The sequence below is a fragment of the Dinoponera quadriceps genome, unplaced genomic scaffold (assembly GCF_001313825.1).
Source record: "Dinoponera quadriceps isolate SergipeBrazil2010 unplaced genomic scaffold, ASM131382v1 scaffold3024, whole genome shotgun sequence".
NCBI lineage: Eukaryota > Metazoa > Arthropoda > Insecta > Hymenoptera > Formicidae > Dinoponera > Dinoponera quadriceps.
In genome coordinates this window covers 869930-895185 of record NW_014557455.1, presented here as the reverse complement: position 1 = coordinate 895185, position 25256 = coordinate 869930, and the positions used below count along the sequence as shown (strand labels likewise).

The window sequence follows — 25256 nt, the reverse complement described above, 5'->3', positions numbered from 1 at the left end:
AGTTAAGGAGATTGAGTCCTCGTCGGACGACCTTCCGAGTTCGCTCGGAACATCTGAAAACCAGACGATGAATAGAGAAAGAAAGAGAGAAAGAGAGAGGAGGGGTCGAGGAGGGAAAGAAATAGAGAGAATACGCGTAATACCGCCAACATTTTGGTTTTTTAACTCTAACACCCCGGGTAGAAATTAATCGGAGCGTGCTCCAAGTCTGTAGTGGCACTAAATAAGTATGACCTAAAAATCGAAACAAGACTAACAATCGAAACGAAACTAAATTAACTAACTTTGATTTTGATTCGGAAAAATTGTATGAAGTGAGCGCGGAGAAAAATTTCAGTTGTGTTTCTCAAGCAACTCTACCAGGATATCCTTTTAAGTCTCGGGCGTGAGGTAAGAAAGCGGAGCGACGGGGATGTGTTTCCGGTGGCGTGACACGAGTCGGAAGAGCAGGGATTAGACGGTGGCATCCGGGTCGGAAAAGGGCCCGCTTAAGCCGATAAAATTAATTTAATTCCACGCCATTTTCGTTCCGCAGCGGATACCGTCGCGAGGGAGGAAAGGATGGGGCCGCGGTAATTGGGGGAAACAGGCGAATGGCGGGGGACGAGCTCTCATTGTTTCTCACGTTCTTCTGATGTACCTTAATTTTATCACCGCTGTCGCGAGGGGCGTGATGCGCGTATTTTCCACGACCGGGGGGACTAAAGGACGTGATTACGCTCGTGGAACACAAACGGACATCTGATACGGCGGTATCCCTCTTTTTTTAACGCTATTAGTACTATTTGGCGTGCTAATATTGTTTGCATAACTACAATATCGAGCAATTTTCTCGTAAACGTGAATACACATCTGAACGTTTCAATCCGATAGAGTAAAAATAGCCGTCACACGCGCACACGAGAATTTTCGAGTCGAATTTTTGGTTCCGCATTAATCCTGCAATTTCCATTGAACTTGAAAACTAACTGACGTATTTTGAGATAAAAAATACCAAACGAGATATCGCCTTACCTTGCTGCTGCAAATGATTGCTTACTGCCGTTTTATCTTACACATGGAAAAGTATTTTGTCAATTGTGATAAAAAAAAATTACAAAACTGTTGAACGAAAGATCACAGATCACTTGTCAGTGTCAGGAGGTGACTGTTGTGACTTCTGATGGGAAAAAACAAGTTCGTATTTCTTGTCCATCGTCTCGCTGTTGTTGCGCGACGCGTGCTTTCCGTAGCCAAATATTATATTACATATATTATTATATAAAATATTTCATTTCTCTTTTACGTGAAATATTTCATCGAACTCTTGTCGGCATGGTGTTAATTAACATACATTTATCCGATCGAATTGTATCCACGCGAATGTTAGCGCTACGTACCAAAATCTGGGGTGAGGATCATGACGGAGCAGCCAGAAACAAAATACTGTAAGCCAGCAAGGGGGACAGAGGACGCCCGGTTACACGCGCGATCGGCGATATATCATATATTTCAACACATATTTCATATAAACACATTATCAATATACCGATGGAAGAAATAAATAATAAGAGATTATGAAGAGACAAAATCTATTGTTTCATTTGTCCATTAATCGTATAAATTATCTATCAATATTAATTATCTAATATTTGTTTATCACGTACATTTTACTTCTAGAATATGACGTTATATCTCAAGTTTTCCTTTTGGTCCTTCAAATCGGAAACTGTACACAGAAAAAAAATGCGAGATTCAAGTAAATAATTCCTTAGCAAATTTTTACTCGGATTAAATAAATTTTACTTGGATCAAGGAAATATATTTTATTTGGATAACTTACTTGGAAAATATTTTATTTGAATTAGGTAAATATTATTTGATGCAAGTAAAAATTTGCCAAGGAATATTGGAGCGATTATTTACTTGAGTCTTTTTTTCTGCGTAGAACTGTAACGTGGAATCAAAATTCCGACTCAGGTTGTGCACGCACCAAATGCAAATAACAATGTGCTGGAAATTTAATTAACTCCGTTTCCGCGTTTAATTTAATTTCACATCCTCAAACTCTTAACTATCCAAATTTGCCTCGTTCGACTCGCAAAACGCTGCAAAGCGATGTAGTCTACTTACAGTCCGACACGGCGAATGCGGCGGATTCAGCTCGTTGACAAAATGTTTCACGGTTGCATTTGGAAAAGCAGGAAAAATCCGGCTGAATTTATGGATGCGGTTATGGAGGTGCGAGCGGCACGAGTTAATATAAGATGCAATTTTATTCAGGCGGACGTGGCACATTTTCAAATTTAAATGTGTCGGATATTTGTGGTTGAGACTGCGCGCGCGAGCGCGACGTGAGGCGAAGCAAGCTATGATGAATTGCTTTACTCAGGATCGTTTTATAAGATATTTCTGAACGACTAACTTCGGTTCCTCTTACGATGCGCGAGACTTTTTATATGTGTGCAGCGCATATTCCTTTCCCGATCGCGGGATACTATTATATACTATTCTATCAGGCGGGATATTTCTGTTTTTATCGCTGAATAAAATATACAACTTCTCGCCAGTGCGATCAGTACGACGCGCAAAGTGTTTCAACAGATTTCGCGGACGTATAAAAAGGCCGCGTTTAAACAGTAACGGTGGCCGTTCGAGGATGCATTTAATTTATTCACCGATTTTACGGCGAGTCGGTACTATCTCTGTTTCCGCGCGAATTGAATTATATAGGGCGTTGCCTTGATCCCTTTGGAGGTTGGCACGCGCGCGCGAGTCCTGCAACGACTAAATTATAGACTGCCATCGTGAATATAGACTAAGCAACCGACGAGGACCGAGGAGGGGGGGGGCCTCGTCGCGAAGCCTGAAATAAGCAGATAAAGCGAGGTAGAAAGAGAGAGAGAGAGAGCGAGAGGAGCTTTCTGTTCCTTCAGTCGGCAAAAGTACGAGGGGTCGGAAGCTCGCTTAAGACGGCGCTTATCATTCATCCTGCCTGCGCGCTCCTTCATCTATACGACTCACCCCGCCTTTGTCGCTCGCTTCCTCCGGACCCGTCCATGATCGGATGAGCTGATTAATGACGAGTATACGGAGTTTCTCGCAGCCTCGCAACGACGCGACAGGCTGTTCGCTTCTTTTTCTCTTTTCCGCTTTTTTTTTTTTTTTTTTTTTTATAAACATCGCGAAAGAAACGCGAGCGTCGGCTTGAACGAGAAAGACTGAGTTGTAATTTTCAAATCGCGCTAATATCTAGCGGACGTTTAATTCTTTCTGCCTCACATGACATTAAAAACGGTACATTAAAAATCCGCAGGTACGAACAAGCATCCTCCGACCCTATTTTCACATTTCCTTTTAAAATCGTTATTGTGTTAACAATTATACAGCAATGATAATCATCAAAAATCGGTACTGAGCCAATACCTCGCAAGTAGTTATTTCCTATTTGAGTTATCGCTCTACAATTAACGTAATCTGCTGGTTTCCTCGGTTGATGAAAATTTTCAGCGAGCTTAATTCGCGTTCGCGCAACGTAAGAACCGAGTTTGTTCGAGGAACACCTGGTCTCGGTGGCGCGATGAACGTCTCACGACGCGCCGTGCTATCGGAGGATTGATCCGGAACCGCGGTAATACCCTTAGTGAAGGAATTCGCGGATATCTCATCCCACTGCGATCGAGGTTCTAAACGAACATGGAGAAGAAGGAGCAGCGAGAGGAAGAGGAGAAGGAGGAGAAGAGGTGGCGGCAAGTCGCGGGAGAGTTGTTCGAGCGGGATGCCGAGCCGCGCGCACGAAAACCACTGGGGATTCGCGCTGTTTTATGGGACGTTGGAACGCTCGTTTCGCATTGTTTGTTCGCATAATAATTTACGTGCCGGCTTGCTTGTAGGATGACTGCCGGCATGAAGGGTGGGTGGTGACGCGAATAAGAAATGTTCTATACATGTCGCGTGTGAAATAGGAGCGGAGGAGATCAGATAGAAGGTGCGGGAGGAAGAGAGAGAGAAATAGAGCGAGAAAAAGATAGATAGATAGAAAGGGGAAAGAAGGGGGGGGGGAGAGAGTAAATATAGAGCAAAGCAACGCGAGAAGAGCGACACGAGGAGAAATCCAGCGAGAGCAACGAAGAATACGCGAAGAATACGTGTGCTCGCCGGAGAGTCGTCTAGGAGACGACGCAGTTGCCACGCGACATTTCCGCCTCGTCCCTGAATAATATCTCCGTCTTTCTCCGTAGCTGTTTACTCTATCATTACGTCTACTTCCCTCTTTCTTCATTTGTCGCCGACGCGTGCGCAGGATTGCCCAAGGCGAACTGTTCAAGAATCGGTTGCACTTTCACTCTTTACACGGGGAAAACGATCTGATATACGTAGTGCATGTCTTTCATCGAATTCTTATCAAACTCATTTCGCCTTACAACCCCTTCGAGAGAACGAGGATCCTCGGACGCTCTTGCCGGCCTTCTTTGCGGTCGGAACGCGTGCGACGATCCGCGTCTGATCTTTCTTGCTCGCCTCTTTTTCTCCTTTTTTTCGGGAAATTCCCGCAAGATGGATCGCTTCGATTCGACGTGACGGCGCGCACGCGCTCGCATATTTCAAGGGAAGATCCGGGGCTAACGAAGTGGAATCTCAAGACGTTCCGCGTGGATGGCGCATTGTGCGCCAGTCGGATGGAAGGTTTCACGACCTTGCAGCTTCGCACTTCCTTTTAACGTCGGATGGGCACTTGAGCTTTCATGACCTTGCGCCTCATTGTCCAGTCTTTCAGATACGGCGTCTTCGGCGCGATTAATTGGAGCCGTCCGTGTAAGGAAGGATGGGACGGGGACGTTAAGTAGAACTCACGAAACGGCTGAATCACCTCCTCCCGCGGGAAACTTGAAGCAACCGGCTCGTCCGAGTACACCCCCGGCCGGCGTGAAGACAATGACCCGGAAAATGGGGGCCTTTGTGACATTTTCAAAGGGGAACTCACGCCGCTGCCGCCCCCGCCGGACATTAATCAAAATCGCCAAATTCGAGAAATCGCACGACCGCGTGCGGAGAAAACGACAAAAAAGAAAAAACAAAGAAATCATTAGGTCGTTCCTCCGAGCTCGCCGTCGACGTCATCGCCGTCGAGGCGCGATCAATATGATAATCGTCGAGGGTTAGAACACTTATCTCGCACCCGGGGCGGTACGACGGCGGTCCCGTTCGAATTCAAAGATCAAAGCAATACCCCCTCGCCCTACGCACACGCGGCCCCCGCACGCATCGCCGCGAAATCCACGCGCCCGCTGCGGATCCGCCGCAATTGCGGGACGTCGGAAGAATTTGCATCGACGCAGGGACGCTGTCGGGGCGCGCGTTATCGCCGTAATTTCCATGAAACATGCTGGATGCCCCCGGGACCGAGCGCACCGGGCTAACGCATTCCATTTGCGTAACACCCGCGCGCCTAGCGAGGCGAGCGCGCGCGCGCGATCGCGAAGTGTTTCTCCAGGTCGGCGGATGGTTCAAAAGGAGCGCCGCCGCGATACACACACGAGAGGGAAGAACGTGCAGACGTACAACAAGCGCGTGCAGCTTCGAACTGAATAAAAGATCGTTTTGAGAATCAGCGCGCATCGGCCGCCGCGCGCGCGCGCGCGCTCGCTCGCTCGCGCGAGATCGTGGCGGGGCGGGAGCAAAAATCGCGTATCGGATGCTGGTTAATTCATGGCAGCCCGGGGATCCCGGGGGATAGACGGGCAAAAAGAGAGCGGAGAGTGATAAAGTACGTTTCGAGGTACGAGTCCTGTCTCCCTGCGGCTTTCACGTACGTGTACGTACGTATGTATGTACGTAAGCGCGAGCGAGTCCCTCTTCTCATCTCGTCTCCTCTCTTTTCCTCTTGCTCTCTCGCCTCCTGTTCCTGCTCCTCCTCCTCCACTCCTCCGGAGATGCCAGGCTCGATTTTTTGCCGGCTGGCTCGCGTTTAGTTCTGAGATATTTCGCGGACTGAAGGAAGAGAGATCGGCGAGCGTGCTGGGCGAATTAAAGTTTAAAAGGCTTCAAGCACCGTGACCCCGCGGATCTGCCGAGCAGTCTGAGATCTTGAAAGTTTTAGCTTGGCTTTGTCACCGCTTAACCCTGGACGAGTGATGCGCGACGTAATGGGGGCTCTCGTGATAAGTAGTGACCTCCCGTGTGCGTCATAGAGAGAGAGAGAGAGAAAGATAGAGATCCTTGTGTTGTTAAGTCGACAATAATAATTTTCCACCTGCATGTTTATTCTTTTTCATTGCTAGCAATAGTTCATGTCGTTAACGTTCTTAACTATTTGGTGTATTCTTTGCCTTTGTAATTTTTTTTTATTCGTAGTCTCGCGCTAAGGCGAAACGGTTGCGCGACTAATCGGCGAAATTAAATCTTGCGGAAAACCGACTTACGTTCAATTTCAAGTAACCTCGTTTATATTTCTAGGACAATTCTCCGGTCGTCATGCATATCTGGCACGTCGAGAACCGCCTTCCTTCTTCTCGGGGCAGGCGATATTCAAGCGAATAATATGCCGTGGCATTTGCGAGAATCCAGCGAAACATTATCGTCACGGCGATGTATGTGTAGCGTGTAAAGTAAATTTGCTGTCGGTATTCTTACCAAGAATGACGGCAAAAGAGAAAGAGAAGAGAGATTGCATAAACAATATACGATTCATATCTCGCGATGCATATCACAAATAGCGAAGAAATGTCGCGGAATAAAAGTTGATTATATTTCCCACGACGATGAACGAAAAAGAGAGAGATGGATTTATTTCGAGAAATCAACGAATCAACCGTACGACTCTCGAAATCTCCTCAAATCCGTTTCAATAAATCCCAGATACGAAATTAAACGAAGAACGATGTCGCGTTGATTCGACGGAATCTAATAAAAAATCGGATCGAGAAAAAGAGAGACGCGCGAGCGAAGGAAAACGCGATAGGTCCTGAGAAATTCCGCGCAGAGAGATCTTTCCCGTTCAAGAATGCACAGACAACAAATCCTGTATCCGACGACAGATCGCGCGATCTCATCGTCAGTTCTAAGCGATAACGTTTCTCCGGACCTGCTAGCTCGCGTGTTGCGTTTAAAAAGCGGCAGTACTCACCGCACGCGCCTTGATGCTTCACCCTGGTGTTTTTCCTTTTTTGACAGCTGACCTGCCGCAGGTGACAATAGTTCGTGTAGGTCACGTCGTCCGAGCCGCAGACGGGATTTGAAGTTGTGGGACAATCCGCAGGACACTGGCACTGAGCCTTACCGTCATCGGACACGCTGCACGACGCGCCCCAGGCACAGTAGGTCTTCTCGCAGGGTTCTGCAATGAGAGAAAAGAACGTCTCGTTTATTTCTCGTTACCGACCGCGAAGCCGATGTATAGCTATATGTAGACGACGATTCGTGCCGAACTAGATTTAATGGAGCGAATCCAAAAGATGTCTATCTTGTTTGAATCTATTCGAAATAGCATAATATTCGTGCGAAGAACATATAGCGAAAACAATATTTTGTATTCATAATTATGGTGGTATGATGAAGGAAAATCTTGTTTGTATTAAGTCTCACTACAGAGTGTTAGTGACAATAACCTCATACGCATATTGCTAGAAAATATCTAGGAAGAAAAAAAATATTTTATAATATAGACGAAAGAACAAGTATCTTTCAGACCTTACTGAATTTAGTTCGAGACGACTCGTCGTCTGCGTGAACATATTAAATCGAAGTATTAAATAATATCCCAAGCCGACTCGAGGCAACGATCGTACGTCGACGGGTGGTTTTCTTTCTCACTCGCATTTTCCTTGAGCGGAGAGCCCCGGCCGCGTTAAACGACTTTATCATGGTAATCGGTATGCTTTTTCCATCCGGTTAAAAATGGCTCGCTCCGAGTAATCCCACCAAGTCTCCTTAGAGCCGAGGGCTCCGCCATTTAATCGACTTCGCGGAGCGCTGCACGGCTGGGAGTTAACAATAGACAACAATTTTCGGACAATGGTGGCTTTCCTTTCGGAACGAGTCGCGAGCGGCGCTTGATAGCGCTCGCTGAAAAGCACCACGTCGCGCCGCCGCGTCGTTAATTGTTAATTCTACTTAAGCACCGGCCGCGTTTCCGCCGCCACGCTGCGGAAGAAGCGGAGAAGCCGGCCGAGCGTACGCTCACTCCTGAAGAAATCGTCGAGAACGAGGGGGATGAAATCTCCGCTCCGATGCAGTCGGGGTTTACGACCGGCGGTTTCTGTTTATCGCCCCTCTCCCCTCCCACGTTCATTCGAATGAAGACCGATTCGTACATACATGGAACTACATACTGCCAACTGCACACCGTTCCTCGGTGAGTTTCGATCGCCGCGGGTGTCGGTCGTGTCGTCGGTTTCGTTCTAACGCGTCGCCCCACACATGGAAGTTTACTATTTTTTTCCCTCCCAACGGAGCCGTCACGAGGCAAGCATCCTCCGATGGGAGAACGCCAATTACGACGGAATTACTCGGCAAAAATAATTAGTGGCTGGCGCGCGGGTCTCTCTTTCTTTCTCTCTTTCTCGCACGCGCAGGAGCAAATAAATTCTTTCGGTCTTTCACTTCCTCTCCTTCGAATCTTGAGGGACTTATCGTCCCTTCCGTTATTTTTTGCTTCGACTTCATCGACGATGTAACGTCGCGCGTATAATCGCCTTGAAAGGGAAATGTATAGATCCGACTGAAAGTAAATAACGTGCCACACTGAATGGAGTTTAACCCGGGTATAGTCACCTAAAGTCATTTAGACCTCAATTAAAAGTCGCTATTATTAACAAAATATAGCATATTATCGACTGTTCTATTATTTATTATTATTTAAGAACATAAATATAGATTTACCCGCTACTTTTTGAAAAAAATCAGAAGAAACCAAAAAAATTTAAGAAACAGAAATACATACATCAAGTGTTCGTAATCGTTACGTAATACGTAACGTGAGCTATAGATTTTCAGCGTTGGCGGTGAATTTCGGGACACAAACCCAAAGCAGAATACATCCTTAATTATCATTCGACGCGGTCGAATTTCCGTCTTCCTTCCATCTTTTTCCGACGTTTCTCGCGCGGCGAAGCGCAATCAATTTCACGGGGCAGCTCGCCGGAGGAAGCGGAACAGCGCGCGCGCGGGAAATCCCGACGGATAATCCGTGCCGCGCGCGGTCATTAATATAGCAGACGAGTTGATCCCCGGCGAAGAAATCGCCAAATTCTCGCCGGCCCTACGGTGCGACGGACGGTCTCTCTCCTTCGGAGCGCTCGGCGATCCGAGCGGCGGCAATAGTGTTAGAAGAAGAAGAAGAAGACAGCTTTCTTCGAGCTCTCCCCCCCCGTCCTCCGCCTCACAGCTCTCCATTTTCGCCGTCGCGCGTGAAACAGTGTCGGTGGAGCGAACGACGTCGTCCGTGTGCCGCGATCGAAAGGAAGCGATGAAGGAGCGCGTTTTTCGCAGCCCGCTCTTTTTGCAGCCGCGAAGCGGAAGCGCTGCGGCGACCATTTCCGGTTCCGCGGATCCCGCCCGACTCGCGCGAGTTTCTTCTACACCGGGGATCGCTCCTCGTTACGACGTTTCTTTTTCTGTTTGCGCGTCCCACCGGCGGAGAGATTCTTTCGAGAGGCGTTCATTCGCTTCAGAGACGTCCGAGCGAACAAACGTTCGCGTTGAAGCGTATCTTTTTCGTTTGCCTCGTCCGATTAAAACAGATTCTCCAATTTCTTCTAGATGCTCGGTTCTTTTTGATAAGGGATTCCACGCGAAATCGAGGAGGCGCGAAACGCAATAACGAGTAACGTTTGATAATATTCTTTGCTTGGAACCACCATCGGTGTTTGATATCGTAATAAACATTTTTCTTAATCATGAAAGTATCTAGGTGCTGAAAAAAATATGAAAAGAGAGGGAGTGAGAGAGAGGAGGGGAGGTGGGAGGGAAGGAGGAAGAGAGGGAAAAAGGTTGGGTTCGGATTTTCGACCGAAATCGATTACAATTTCGACGAGGAATCCGATATTAGGAAAAAAAAGCACACTGCCGGTATCACGTGGTGTATCTTTTTAAAAACGGTAACTCGAACTCTACGTTGTCGCGTATTACAGCTGCGGTGGTAACGGTAACAATAGTAGCAGCAGTGAGTTTGTCTTGTTCCACTTCCGTTTCATAACCAGTCCGTCGGCGATTTTAACGGATGCGCTTCGGGACAGGATTTTCGATTTTGCAGACTTCGATTTTACTATCGATTGTTACGGGTGAACTGTGGAGCGCATTTCGCGCGCGGTTCGGTCGTATAGAGCGCACGCGCGTGTGCATCCCTGACTCTCGATGCGTTCCGAACGAAATTATATCCGGGCCGATGATGTCGTCGCTTCCGTCGACTATTGTTTACAGCGGCCACGTCGAAACTGCCTCGCCGCAGAGTGGCCGGTGTGACTTTTGGCGGTCGGTGGCGCAACGCCATTTGTCCGATCTCGATGTCGAGGATTCGCGCTGTAAACAAAACCGAAAGGGCGCGGGTCCGGATATGACACGGGACACGGTTATTTTCCCGCAATGTGGAAAATGTGACGGGTCATTCGCGACTTGGCCGCGCCAGCCCGCGCGCACAAATTTTCAATAAAAATATCTTCCGGTCTGTTCGCGCGTCCGTCGACCACCCTCCTCCCGCCCCGCTTTCCGTGTATCATAAATTTCCGGGGCCGAGATAGCTCAAAAGCGGTTTCCACATACATTACAAAAATCCCCGCCGTTGAACAGATAGGGAAATTAGTCCATTTAGGTGCTAATTATGAGACCCGTTACGGAACATAAAAGTATAGTCGGCAGAATCACGAGACAAAGCAACGTAATATTGTGGTCTTTCTTTCGATATATATATATATTTTTTTTTAATACGATGATCCTTTATATATTTTGTCAAAGTGAATATTTTATTTGACTCTCGGTGTATCATCACGATATTAACCCTTCTTCGGACAAAAAAGTTTTCATCAAGACTGTTATTTATGGCGATCTTATAAATTAAAACATTCTATTCCAATGAAATTGATATGTCTACTTTAAAGGATTAACTAAATTAAATAAAATTATTGAAAATTTGTAATCCAGAAATTAAAGAAATCCCAAGAATTAAGAGAATTAATTCTTCAAGGGATTAATTTATGAAAAATTTGTCCTTACATGGAATATACATTTTTATTAACAGGAACAAATATATTTTCTTCTCGCTTTTTGAAAGAGAAAGAATAAAAGCCATGAAACGTCTATCTTTGCGAATGCTCACAACTCTCGACAAAACATCTCTAAAACTAAAATTGAGTCCAATGGATCCCCCGATCATAGTACAATCGAGGAGGTTAAACGAGAAAAATATCCGTGCGTTTTGCTGAATATGGTTCTGAATTACTGAAACATTGAAGATCATAGTTCACGGTATTTTCGATGTACACTTAGAGCACGTTTGTCTCAATCACGATATCTCATAAAAAAGATATCACTTCCGAGCTCGACGACTATTATTCGCAAATCGATTTCACCTCTGTTACACGCCGGCGTATAAAAGAGCCGCAGTGTATATACACATTTTTTCCCTTTCTTTATGACGTATGCAAATAAGGTTTATCGTGCCGACCGCACCAGGTCACTCGGTGTTTACCAGTGATCGACAAACGACCGCGTCGGCGTGGGATTTCCCGACAAGTTTATCCGCAGCGAGGAACGATCAGCAGTCAATGTTTGCTTTACTGCGGCCCGGCTAATTACGGTTTTCAGAGGGTGCCGTCGTCACGCTCACGTTTACGGTCGCGCAGCGCAAAATGCTACAGTAGCGAGGAAAACTTCAACAACATAAAAAATTCATGTAAACGAACCGCGCTCGGGCTCAAAGCCAATTTTCATTGCACCTGAAATCAAGAAGCGGCGACGTGATTTAACGTGCAATATGAAATAAACGGACACGCCAAAAATACGAGGCTCGTTAAAAATACTCGAATAAAAAATGTCTCGGTCCAATTGAGATCTAATTGGAGTCCAGTGCGATTTCCTCAAATAATTCCGGATTCTAGTTGGGGAATTTACGGTTCTCTGGTTAAAAATGCAATGTTTCCAATGTACGATTCTAAATCGACAGTCCGCATTGTAGGAAGACAGGATCGAGGCGTGACGTGGCGAAAATAATTTCGAGGAATTTCTTTTCAAAATTCTTTTCTATCTTGCCTGTGAATATTGCACGCGTGTGTAATTGCGTGTAGCGGCCATGCCGGAAAATCGTTTGACCGAAATCGCGGCGCAGAGCATTGCGTAGATCCGCGGGCGCATGATTCATCGAGCGACAATTTGTCGTTAGTCGTGCACATCGTGAAAAAAAGAAACATATATATATATACACATATACATATATATACATATATATGAAACACTCGCGTCCGTCACACGGCAGATTTATCGTATCACTCTGTCGGGGATTCAATCATTCAAAGAGACATCGCTTGTAAAAACGATATGTACAAATCCTGAAGCTAAAACGCGATTCTTCTTTTTTATAAACCCCTGAAACGTGCGGCAGCCCGATCAGCTCGGCGGACTCGGGGTTTGATCGCGCCTCCGAATGCGAATGCACGTGCATTTCCGCCAACGAAATTCCGACATAAACAGAAAACGATGAAAAATTCACGACCTTCGCGCATTACTTCGAAATCCGACGTGACGTCCTCAGCGGTTATCCGCAAATTGCCAAACGGACTGTAATTAATAGTTCTTTAAATGGGTTTTTCCATTCTCAGCACGATTTCAAGCCTCGAGAGCATTTGCGTTCTTTTAAACCTACTCTCTTGAAGTGAATCAACGAAAATATTTCCGATTGAATCGATGAAGAAGTTTCTGTACGTGGCTATTTTCAATAATTAATAATTAATAAAAAAAAATTTTGCGTGTTTGCAAAACGACAGATGAGTTTTTTGTTCGCCTCAAATCCGTTCCATCCCAAAATTTATCCCCTGTTGATATGGGACATTCTGTATTTTCTTGAATTAACAATGATCGCTGATTTTGTCAATCCGATCATTCTTTATTTTCCATACATTCGCGCGATACATTCCTCCGCGCTCATGACAACGCAAACAAGGTACACCTCTCTTCCCCTCGCGGCCCAGCTGCATTCCACAGTCGATTAATGCGAAATAGGAAGGGCTGTGAGAAGAAAGTCGGTGCACGCGTCACGTCGCTTCCGGAATAAAATGCCGGTTGCAAGTAATTAATCCCGGTTGCCAGTTGCCGCGGGACGAAGACGGATCGCGGGCTTAATTGCGGCGCGAATGGAACTCTTTCTGCGAAGAGAGAACGCCCCGCGATATGAACACGTTGCAAACGTCGCGACGTCCGGCCGCGGCCGTGATTAATGTCTCGCTTCGTTTACCGCGCGATCGGATCGTCGGTATAATTAATTAACCCTCTCGCCCTCTCGCTCCACCTGCGCCCTTCCCCGTTTCACCCTCATCGAGTCCGTCGGCTGGACAATATGAACTGCGTAAGTAAGGAGGTCCTTATCGTCGAGACCCGACCGCGGTCGGTTGGTTGTCCGGCTTATCGGTGGGGTGTATCAGATCGGCGCTTCGATTAATTTCATCGCGAATATTCGCGAATCTGATTGTTCAGCACGATTAATTAACCGCGCGCGCTCTCTCTCTCTCTCTCGAGCGGGGCGCGAGGGCGAATTCGAGCTCGTCACGTTGCCTGACACGAAGCCTGAAACCTGAAACACGCGCGCACGCACGAACGAGAAAGTGGAGAGGCAGAGGAACAGAGAGCGGGAGAGAGGGAGGGAAAGTATTATTTATTTAGCGCTCTGGGATATATAAGTCCCTCAAGCACTTGGTAACATAAAGTACAATTTCAATGACATTCCCATCAATTAAACAGTAGAAAATAAGTACGTATATGTTGATAAACATAGAATTTCTAATTCAAAATATCTATATCATAGATAATGCCATACCTAGTTAACTATATCATATTATGGATGCCTTCCAACAAGAGATACAGGCGACGTACAGTGTCGACACAGTGTCGACACAAGTACCTACAACGCCACAATAGGACACAAGTAGACACAGTGTAGAGCAGAGTTGATTGTGTCGGAGTCATCCGTGTCAGTATCGCCAACTAGCGGCTGCTTAAAAAATTCAGTTGTTTCATCAAGCACCCCTGCATTGTGTTCGTATTCTAAATCGTATTCTTTAATACTAATTTAATAGAGTTTGATGGAGAGAGAGAGAGAGAGAGAGAAAGAGAGGGAGAGAAAGAGAGAAGGAGGAGAAGTGAGGAAGAGGAAGGTAGGAAAACTAAAGGGAGGGAGGGAGACAGGGAGAGGGAAGCTTTGTTGGTGTTGGTGTGCGAAAAGAAGGTATAATAATAGTTGCATTTATGGAAGTAACTACGACCGTTCGCCCACCTGCACCGCCGTTCGAGCGACGTACACGGAATCTCTTTGAGACTTTGTTCACGGTTTATTCTTCCGCGCTGTTGGTTGTACGGCGTCCGTAAGCCAAGCCCATATACGTAACACGATGTGGTACATCGATGCACGTGTACACGTTTGTATACAACGGAGAAAAAGCTAAACAGAAGGTCGCCACAACGCCGCGATCTCTCGCTCTCTGCGACATCTCAATTTTTAATCGCCGCAATCCAGTTTGTACTGTTTGCATTCGCGACATTGTTGCAGTACGACTAAGCCGTTGTTGATGTTAGTTTGAAATTCCAGATCCGAATATGCGGGATTTAATTCGCACTGGCGCGCTTTCAGTGTTTCGAACAGTCTCGCGAGCTCGGAGAGAGAGAGAAAGAGAGAAAGAGAGAGAGAGAACTTCTGACCTGAAATTCGTAAAAAATCCGCAGATAGGAGGGAATGCACGGACAGTAGTGGGTAGCGTTATACACGCGTTGCATATATTAATTTCTATTAAAATTTCCCTCATAATCCCTCCATAGAGAATACATTCTGTGTATTCTAATTATTTTTTCGCGACACCTAGAAGAAAAACACTAAGACCGACATACCATTTTGTCCTCTGAACTCTGTTGAAAATGTAATAATAACATCGAAAGTGATTTAAAAAGTTGGAAACTCGCATTATAAAATGATAATGTCCAATAAATTACTTACTGTGGTGAATTGTTATTTAAAAATTCGAAAGAAGACAGCTCGGGAAGAACTTCGGAACTATCGAAGAATCAACTAACGATAACAACGTTATTTACACGTATATAACCGAACACGCTTGCAAGTAGAAACTGCTCCTCCAGCTCCGCCTAACGCAGTTCACGTACCGTTCGACAAAGTTCGGTATTTCATAGCCGAGGAAACATAGGTATGCCGACTTTCAAAAACCCCTATGTCACAATTTTGGTGTTTCTCTGCCATTATTTTCACACGCGGCCGCATATTTTCCGCGTTCCGATGCGACCCGCTTCGGAGCGCGCCGCCGCCCCGAAGGCGAGCTTCTCGCGACCGCTCGCTTATCGCCACCCCGAGATCTCGGTCTTGGCTTCTTCTGACCGTAGATATCCCAGAAATGGGGTTAGCTCCTTTCTTGCCGTATACGCCGATGCAATCGCCCGGGCGCTCGCTCGCTCGCCCGTCCGCCCGTCCGCGTCGTATTTCACATAGTTTATAACGGTAGCGAAGTAGCACTTCGCCGCGTTACGGTAAACAGGTCTGCGTTAAGTAGTAACCCGCCGTCGGTAGTCAGCCACGCGGCGTCGCAGGGGTCAACAACCTGTATTCGATCCCCGCGGCGAGTTAACACTTTGGCCCTCTTCCACCACCTCCTTCTCCACCTACCTCTTTCCTTCTGGTCTCCTTGTCGAGATTCCGAACCGCACGTCGCGCCGCGCGAACGTTTCGCCCTTAATCGGCGCGAGAAATCGCGGCATTTATTGTTACGCGTTATTTACAGTCGCGCCGAACGTCCTTGCATCACGGCCACCTACTCGCTTGCCCGCTCGCTTCTGGCCGAGGGGGCAAGAACCGGTGGGTGAATTTCGCCCCTTCCCGGTGATTTACACGCGCGAACTTGTTCAAGCGGCCGCACGCCCGTTTCGGAATTACCTTATCGACCTCCCGATCGTGAACCTGGCCACGAACTATGCGCGAAGGACTGATTTTCTTTTTTCGCCGCACCGTACGAAGGTATCGATCGTTCTCGCCATCATCGAGTCTAAAGTAAATAATTAAGTTATTTCATATTATTTAAGATGAGATAAACGGCAATCGGGACATAGAATGCAGAACAAAAAAAAATCGATCTTCTTTTTTTGTCTCCACAAAAAAAGATGATTTTCCTCCCCTACTTTCGTCGATCGTTTTCGTTCCCGTGAATATCCGCGCTGTCATAGAATCTAAAATAAACAGATATGTCTTACTATTATTTAAAGCTGGATATTATTATATATTTAAGATATTATTTAACGTGAGGTCAACCGGGACGCAGAAATTCGAGACGTCAATATAATCGCGGATCCGTAATTAATAATATAACGATCATCGGCCGCTGTTGTACGGTCGCGCGATCCAATGGCGCGCGGATAACGATAATAACGAGCTTCCTTTAAACATTATACCGTCGGACAATCGTGTATAATTCATGTCTGCGGTACGAGCAATTGTGCGACATTTATTGTGACGTGTTATTTACAACGGTGTCGTTGCGTCGAACGTAGCAACACAGCAGCAATTATACTAGCAGCAATAGTAGCGTCAGTAACGATGCGTTACGCGTTCGCGTGCGACGAGGGAGATAAAATCGCCGTCGACGCCGTCGCGAATTTCGCCGGCGATAGCGCACTCGTCCGCACGGCGGAATTCGTCGCTGAATTTCATCCGCCCGGAATTGCGAATTTCGTTATAAGCGAGCGCGAGCACACAGAGACGGAGGTAAAAGCGCGGCGCGTATTAAAAGGCCAATAATTCGCTTATTAGTTAGCGCTTTTGTGCGTGCGAAAATACGAGTAACGCGTACGCGTAACACGTGACGATTTACGTTAATAAGGTGTGAGGGGGAGAAAGAGAGAGGAAGATGTCTCATGAGCCGAAAATTTCACGTCGAGTCGAAATGCCCGCTTGCTTCCGATCTTCTCGGCGAGAACACGCATCCAAATGCGTGCCAGATGAATTTCGAAAACGGTTAACGCGTGTTAGAGTCGGCTCGCGCGCGACGGCTTTTTTTCCCGACAATAATAATTAATTACGCAACGAAGCAAGAGTAGGAGATGAGAGAATTGCACGAAACAAACTTCTCGTGAATTTAATTAATATAAATGATAATTGAATTCGGCGATTTTGATTACAAAAGCTTGACGCAATAATTAACTACAAGTGCCCTTTACGCCGGAGTCGTCAATAAGCGACGGGGAGTGCGAAAAGCGATTCCCCGCATTCGAGCGTTTAACAACGATAATCGCGACAATCGCTCGTTTTTCTCACACGAAAGAGTAACTTGGGCGAACTTAACGTAAATGTGTAGGAACGTAATTTTGCTTAATAAACACTAAATTTACAAGTGGTGCCCTCGATATGTGCGCCGCTTAAAATACTGCGCTAATGGGCAACGTATCCTTAAATTAATCCAAACATTACTTGATTTAAGAGGCTGAAAAACAGGTAATTACGTTCACTTGATTCGAAGACATTTTCAATTATTTATCGATGGACGATGGTTTTCACTTTGTAAAAACTTTCCGCGGAGCGGTCCTCTCGGACCGACGCGGCGTTTCGTTATCTCACACGCGTGCTACGTGTCCCGGTTGAAGCCTGAACAACGTGCGGAATCACAGTCCGGAGATACGCCCGGGAACGAGCTCGTTCGACAATCGACGCCCTTAACTCCAGCCATTATCTATACAATATGACCACCCGGCACATGGCTCTTTACGATCGTTTTAATGCATGGTTATATTCGTAACTCGCGCGCGTCCGGAACCGGGCAGTCGCATCGTGATAAGGATGGTCGAGAGATAATGGCGGGATGGGAGGAGAAGAGGGAGTGGAGGGATTACTTCCAGGCAACCTTAGAGAGCGGAGATTTCAGCGGGCGATTAATGGTCGCGAGAGCAGGCACGGTATCATCGCACTGTTGCGTCGTGTTTACGACGACGAATCAATTGAACGGTGTCGAAACTCTTCAATTCTCGCAAGCTCCTCGGTCTCGCGGGGCATCGATGTCTCTCGGGACGCGCCGATTTTCGATTCGCGTGATTTTCGGACAACGACACGTTTAATATATCCACAAACGCGATCCATCGGCGCGCGCCACACCGCCGTCGGCGAAATATCGAAGGCTCGCCTGCAGAGCGCAGGATAAGGATATATCGGATATGGACGAAGTTCGCGGCACGGTTTCATTTTAAGCGATGACTTGCCCGTCCGGATTCGGAATCTCGGATTTTTCGACAGTGGGAGAACGAGAGGGTACCGAGGGATAAAGGGGTGCGGCGACGACGGACGCGTTCACACGTCGTCGACGTCGTGGCGAAAGGTCGACATCCCCGGCGAAAGAAAGGGGCCCTCGTCTCCGTGAGACTTTCGTATGCGGAACGTGTCCACGGAGAACCGGAGGACGTTATTAATACTTTTCGCGTGTAATCCTCCCCCTCACTCGCTGCCACCCGTCAACAAGTTCCCCCGGTGGCGGAGTAACAAAAAGCTCGTGAAAGCCCGGCGGTCAGTCACGGCGGGCGTTATCGAGGGGGATATAAATGCGCGAGTCTATCGATTTCGTGTCCGACTTCTCGCCGGGGCGCGTTGTCAAACGTGAGTTTCCTCGTAAACGTGGACCTCTCGTTCCTCCCCCCTCTCTCTCTCTTTCTCTCTCTCTCTTGCATTCTCAACTGAACTCGACTCGATCGAAATGTGAAATTTTGTATCCTTTGTTTTTAATTTCAAATTATTGTATCGTATGTCTTTTCTTTTCTGTAACGCTCTTAGGTGACTTAGCACCGGAGCGTCAATAAAAGCATGCTTATCTATCCGTCTCTCTCTTTCCGCATGATTTATAAAGGTCTGATGTAAATTACATTTGATTTTGACATCACGACGGGTCAGATGAGACGGATAACGGATCAATATTGTGAAATTGGAAGCCGCAGCGCGATTCACGTTTCCGCCGCAGCATCGACACGTGTTTGCGCGCGCGCCGGGCTTCATTTAATTAGCCCTTCATTCAGCGGCTTCTTCTCGTGCCGCATTCGCGATACCACCCGAGAACGTCTAATCTTTTTTAACGCGAGATGAGTTTCGCGCGGGACTGCAGATTCGTCGGCGGACCGGTTTTCAAAGTAACTGTTCGCGGAAGTAAATTTTAATACAGCGAGAAAGAGAGAGACTCGACAGATTGCTCCGTGCGTGAGCCGAGTCCTTTTTGAAACTCGTCGAGCGAACGTAAGCGGCGATCGAGTAAATTGACAGCGGTCTCGATTCATTAACCGAGACAACATTATCAAGCGGTGATCGAAAAAGCGAATTAGATCTAATCGCGGGCTTCGTCGTCGGGCGAGCGGGAGTAATTACAGCGCGTAAGCTTCGATTAAGCCGTGCGAGAGAGTTGAACGATGCACGCGTGTTTAATCGCGCGCGGGCACACGCGCACACTAATTATGTACGAGGCGGGATATTTAAAAGCAAACTGCGAGTCCGGAACGAGGACGCGCGAATTCACATCGCATTTTCGAGCGGCGCGTATTCCCATCGGTCCTCGTCGAACATCACATTCTCATCGGCCGCTTTTAAAGCACCGTTCGTTTCGTCTCGGAATAACTTGGCCACGCCTTTGCCCAAGATTGACGGCCAAATTTCACCGGGTGGAATTATGCAAGCGGTCAAGCGTGCGTGTGTGTAAGTGGCGGTTTAACTCGTAATTCGCGTGATTTCACTCACGAAACTTCACCGTAAATTCCCCCCTCGGCGAGACTGCAGCCGCGTTTTTCGTAATTACGCACAATGTCGGTTCTTCGTTATCGTCCCTCCTGGAGACACCACTGCGCCAGATAATGGTGAAAGAGCGTTACTTTGAGAGAGAATCATTTTTCACGTCACAAATGAAGAACCTCCCATTGGAAACTTGTCAGAGGCTCTTTGATTCAAGTGAAAAATATAAAAATAAAGGATGATAAGAGCGGGGATAATTTGTATATATTTATAATATAATGTGTGTACGCGGATAAAAATTCTTTTAATACAAAACGTTTCGTACACATTTCGCCGTTATCCTCGAAAATACAAGTCACAGATGACGCTCGGTCATGAGCAACACGGAACAAGTCATAGCTTAAAAGCGTCAGAAAAATATGAATTGCACCGTACTTTCGACGGTTTGTGAACGGTCGTGGAGCTAAAATCGTCGGCTCGATCGTGCAAATCAATATTTTTCAACGCGAGGCCGAACGCGAGCATAAGCGAGCATAGTAAATAAATGCGCAGGGCAGTGTGGCGTTTAATTACCACGAAATGAGCCATCTGCTATCATTAATAATTAATTAATTGTCATCATTATATGCAAACGATTAATTGATAATTGCCGGAATAATTTATGTACACGCCACTAATTAGTCCACTGCCGTGCTGTTCATTCAAAATATCGATAATTCAACAGCAATTGTCGTTATTGCGAAATAATACCAAGTTACGTCGAGTTAATTACATACTAGTCCGCTATTCATTCGTTTTGCTTAATTCAATTCGTTCAGTACAAGATTAACATCCACCTTCGAGGCCGAGGCAGATAATCTTCCGAACTTCACACGCGGGAGCAGTTCATGATCATCTATACATTCGTTCGCGATAAATACACGCGCGACAATTCGAATCGTCAGATTCGCAAGGGCCGTGTGGGGCCTCGTGAATTATTAAATTTACAAGTGAAATCTATCCACAGGTGAATGAATTTACAGCTCATGCTCTCCGCCATCGACTGTCATTCACGCTGAAGATTTCATATCGTTGGAATGATTGAAACACCGAAAATGTCGCCAAAAGGAATCTCGATTATAACCCTCAAAAGACTCTCTTGACTCTCTCTCTCTCTCTCTCTTTTTGGAAAAAACATGATCGCTACAAAATAACTCGTATTTGACACCGATATGTTAAATCAACTCGGTCGCTAGCGTTTACGTAATTTTTAAAGCAGTCGGAGTGACCGGTCAGTGCGTGAACCGGTCGACCTTGCTCTCGTGATTCGTAAACGGGGAAGACGCGGTTAAACGGCCAAGCCGCGCCGAGCATTCGGAGAACGAATTGGCGGCTACGGGTAATGCGGTCGACGGCGGCGCGAGGGCATGGAAGGGAGAATGTAACCCAATTAACGGCCAGTCGGACGTTCAAGTTGGCTGAATATACAGTCACGAGAGAGAGAGAGAGAGAGAGAAAGAGCTCGGCGAGTGGTGGCGAGTAAATAAGCGATCGGTGAGCTGCACGCGGGTGGTCCATACCACCCTTTTATTTCCTCAGCAACGCGCCGCCGCTGAAGGAAGAAGAAGAAGAAGAAGAAACCCGCCGACTAATTATCCCTTCCGACCTCTCGTCTCTTTTTTCCCCCTCCGCCGCCGATCGCGGTGTTCATGGCCCTCGCTAACCCGAATCCCTGACTCCTCGGCTTCTTCTGCCATTCTCGCTTCCGCCTCGAAGAGTTCGATTTCATTGATCAAACAACGCCCCGACGAGAAAATGTCGACGGCGCGACGTGGAATCCCATACTCCGAGGAGATCGACATCGTGCACCTTCTTTGCGATTGTATTAATAGCGGCTCGTCGTCGGATCGAAGATACGTTTCCTCGCGTCACTATGAAGTTCACGGGCCGCGCTTTGCGCTTTGCGTTTTATAATTATGTTATATCATAGCGAAAATATCCTTAAAAGTTTTAGAACGATAATAAGTGTATCTATTTATTTATCTATATAGGAAAATTTATCCCGCGAGAATTACTAAGAAAAGCAAAAGAAATTCATTTATTGGATTCGACTATGTCGCGAAACTTATTGAAAGGAAAAGGAAACGTGGTAGGACCTTTCTGCCACTGGCTATATATACGATGTATTTAAAAGAAGAGTGGTGTGTTTAAAGGGAAGAATTTAACGAGGTGTGTTTAAATGAGCGAAAACGCATGGTCGTGCATTTTTCATCCGCAGCCGGGAGGAAGTCGCTTACTCGCGCCCACTTCCCGCGATCTCGCCTCCTCTCTCTCTTTCTTTCACCTTCAGTTTAGAAGTGTAACGAGCGCGCGAGACACCTGACTGCGGCATTCCGTGCCGCAAGTACGAACGTACGTTCGTAATTCCTGCAACACAGTTTAATGATTTATTCGGCCACTTTAAATACACACCGCCGAAGCGGGATTGCTGACGTTCAGATTCGCCGATATCGCGGTCGCCGCTCTCTGCCTGCTCCTCTTCTCGTCGGGGTGCTATCGTGCGAAATCTCTCCTACCTTTGAAATCCTCGTTTATTTCCCGTCAGCCATGCCGACCGTAAAACAGAAGATTTGCACTGCTACTCATAACACTGGCATTATGCCCCGCCCAGTCGTGAATCGATATAACTTTATGATAGCGTGGACGAGGGCAATACCGCGGCGTACACAGAATTACGTCCTTAGAAAGTAGCCTACCACTCGCACGTCCACCTCATGCGATCGTAATGAACCAACAAACAAATGTACAGATCCATTAGCCGCGTCATTATTCGAACGCTATCGGATCCTCTCGCGATTATTATTGGCGAGGAGGAATCGTTACATAATCGTCGAATCATACATTTTCGAGCCGCCAGTCGGAAACAGCGGAGAATTATCCGAGATGAAAAGATAAAGGGGAATTGTGAAAAGTTGAATATTTTCATAACATTCTTTTTTCATCTGGTCAGATTTTTATCCGAACAGATTTTCTGTTTCTCGACGGAATTTCGACGACTTAACTCTCGTAGAAGCATTCGTGTCGTCGCGAAAATGCCTCTCCGTCATAAATAGTCGCAGTCGAAACTAAAGCGGCGGAAAATTATATTGCGGTCAACGTAGCGATTAATATTTCATCCAACTGGTGGTTTTCTCTGAGTAAAAAAATTATATCAGTTTCTTCGACTGTTGCCTCATCCTTTTATCCGTGTTCGTTACTCTCATTTTCTGCATTATTGTTTACATTCTCTTTGCTTACAGCAAACGATAAAGTTTATTATTAATATTATTGTTACCATTATTTTTAATATTTATATTCTTATTATTATTGTAATTGTTATTGCCATTAATATTGTTATTACTATTATTGTTACTGCCATTATTATTTCTTACTTCATACAGTTGCATACCTCAGAGCCGGTTCATAGTTACATTCGTTATAAATTCTCCCTAATGGATATTGGACGTATATGGTGAAGGTTATCGAGGGCGAAACGTCACGACCTTTTTGCCACTGACTGATGCGAAGTCGCGTCTCGGATCACGGAGGGAACCGCGACGTTAATCTATGTACGTACACCCGACGCGCCGTCTGGCTCGCTGCTTCGACCCGGCTGTCGCTCTCCACGTGACACGTCATAGATGTAGATGACAACGCTCGTTGCCTTCCCTCTCCCCCCCAATTCGATATTACTTGGAAGGATCGTTATAGGAACTTGGCAACGCGACTAATTACCAATTCGATCGGCCGAGATCGGGTTGTATTATTAAAGCAAACCTTACGATGTGCTTAGGCGTCGTCCTGACGAGAGATCGCGTCTCCCATTTCACGCGACTACATGGCAGACGAGACTCTGTATAGATATAGATCGAACGATGCATCAATTAAAGGCCCGTCTTCGTATGACGTTGTATTACGATACTCGCTGCCAAGCGTCATCTTGCGAATCATCACTGCGGTATCGTGTTGTATTGACCTTTTGACGCGCCACGTTATCGTAAGAAAAAAACACGAGATACGATCGAGCGAGCTTAAAGCGTTAATGTGCTTCGAAAGAGAGAGTGAAGGGAGGAGAAGAGAGACAGCAAAGTTAAAGATGTTTCGAATGTTGAGCCGGCGGAAACCGTGCAAAAATCCACGAGCCTACGAGAATCTGGGGGAGAGCCTCGCGGGGCATCGACGGCCGATTCCGTCATCGAACTTCTCTCCCTTCGAAGCGGTAGGTTAGGTCAAGCCTGCCCTCCCTGGGCTAGGATAGGTCAGCTCAGGTCGATCGCTCGCGTACGCCTGCGTTTTACGATGGCAGCGCGGTGACTCCTGGATAGCAGGGGGGTTGCGAACGATTTAACCGCAACCTCACCCTCTGCTATTACAATGCTAATTCCGCGTACGCGGCTTTACGGTTAATCGCACAGTGACTTTCCTCGCCTTTAAGTCGCCTATAGCGCCATTTCGCCGCTCTGGGCCGCGTGTCGCGTATTTCACATCCGCGGAATAACCATTAGGTCCCTTCAGTGGAAAACGAAGCATTACATAATTCTAATAAATATTCTCTCAATTCTTTTTTTTGAAAACCATTTTACACTTACATGCAGTAATTCATTTGCAGATTAATGTTACTGCGTTCAAATAATACTCAAATAAATGAAAATATCACTCGATCGGAGAGACTGAAAAGCAGATAATGACGCTTCACTTGGTTCCAGCACTTTTCTTCTCTGCAGAAAACGAGTGAACTTTCGCGGAAGATTAGTAGAATCGCTCGCGAAATGAAATATTAAACTTATCATTAACGATCGCAGTGGGATTAATTAAATGAGTAATCCGAGTCGCTCGTGGCTCGCTAATGAATTAAGAATCGCAGATGGGTGCGTACCTGTATAATTCGTGGAAATATGACGCGCTGCGCGATACGAGCAACCGCCGCGTCGCGAGTTATTTAAAACGTTCAAGTGTCGCGCACGCGAAGCAGATTATCTCCACGGCAGGAGAGATTACGCCCTTTCTCATCCCGCTCGGCTATATTTGAAATGCACGCGGAGGCAATAATAAAAGCGCGCAGAAGCGTCCTAGGAAATGGGAGCGATGAAAGCTTTCCAATCGCGGCCAAGAATCCCGGGAAACAAGAAACGTTATAGCACCGTGAACCTTCGGCTCGCTTTATTTCCGCGACGGGAAAAATGTTTCCGCGATGCGACGCGCGTCGCCCCAGCGCGGCAAGAAAAGGAGCAATTTATTTCGATATTTCAGACCCATCTTGCGCTTTGATCCGTCCTAAGGAAATGAAACTCCCGCGGGAGTAGTCGCGCAC

At 46.6% G+C, this 25256-nt stretch overlaps 1 protein-coding gene across 1 annotated transcript in view; it reads right to left on the bottom strand.

The window, feature by feature from the left end:
- Window positions 1–1655: 1655 nt before the first annotated feature.
- The window catches only part of LOC106749109 (tomoregulin-1-like), a 102279-nt gene continuing 78678 nt past the window's right edge, over window positions 1656–25256 (bottom strand). The window contains exons 3-4 of the mRNA XM_014628220.1: window positions 7106–7315; window positions 1656–1708 (exon numbers count right to left, since the gene is read on the bottom strand). Coding sequence (XP_014483706.1) covers window positions 1656–1708; window positions 7106–7315 — 263 coding nt within the window. The remainder of the gene's footprint in view (window positions 1709–7105; window positions 7316–25256) is intronic.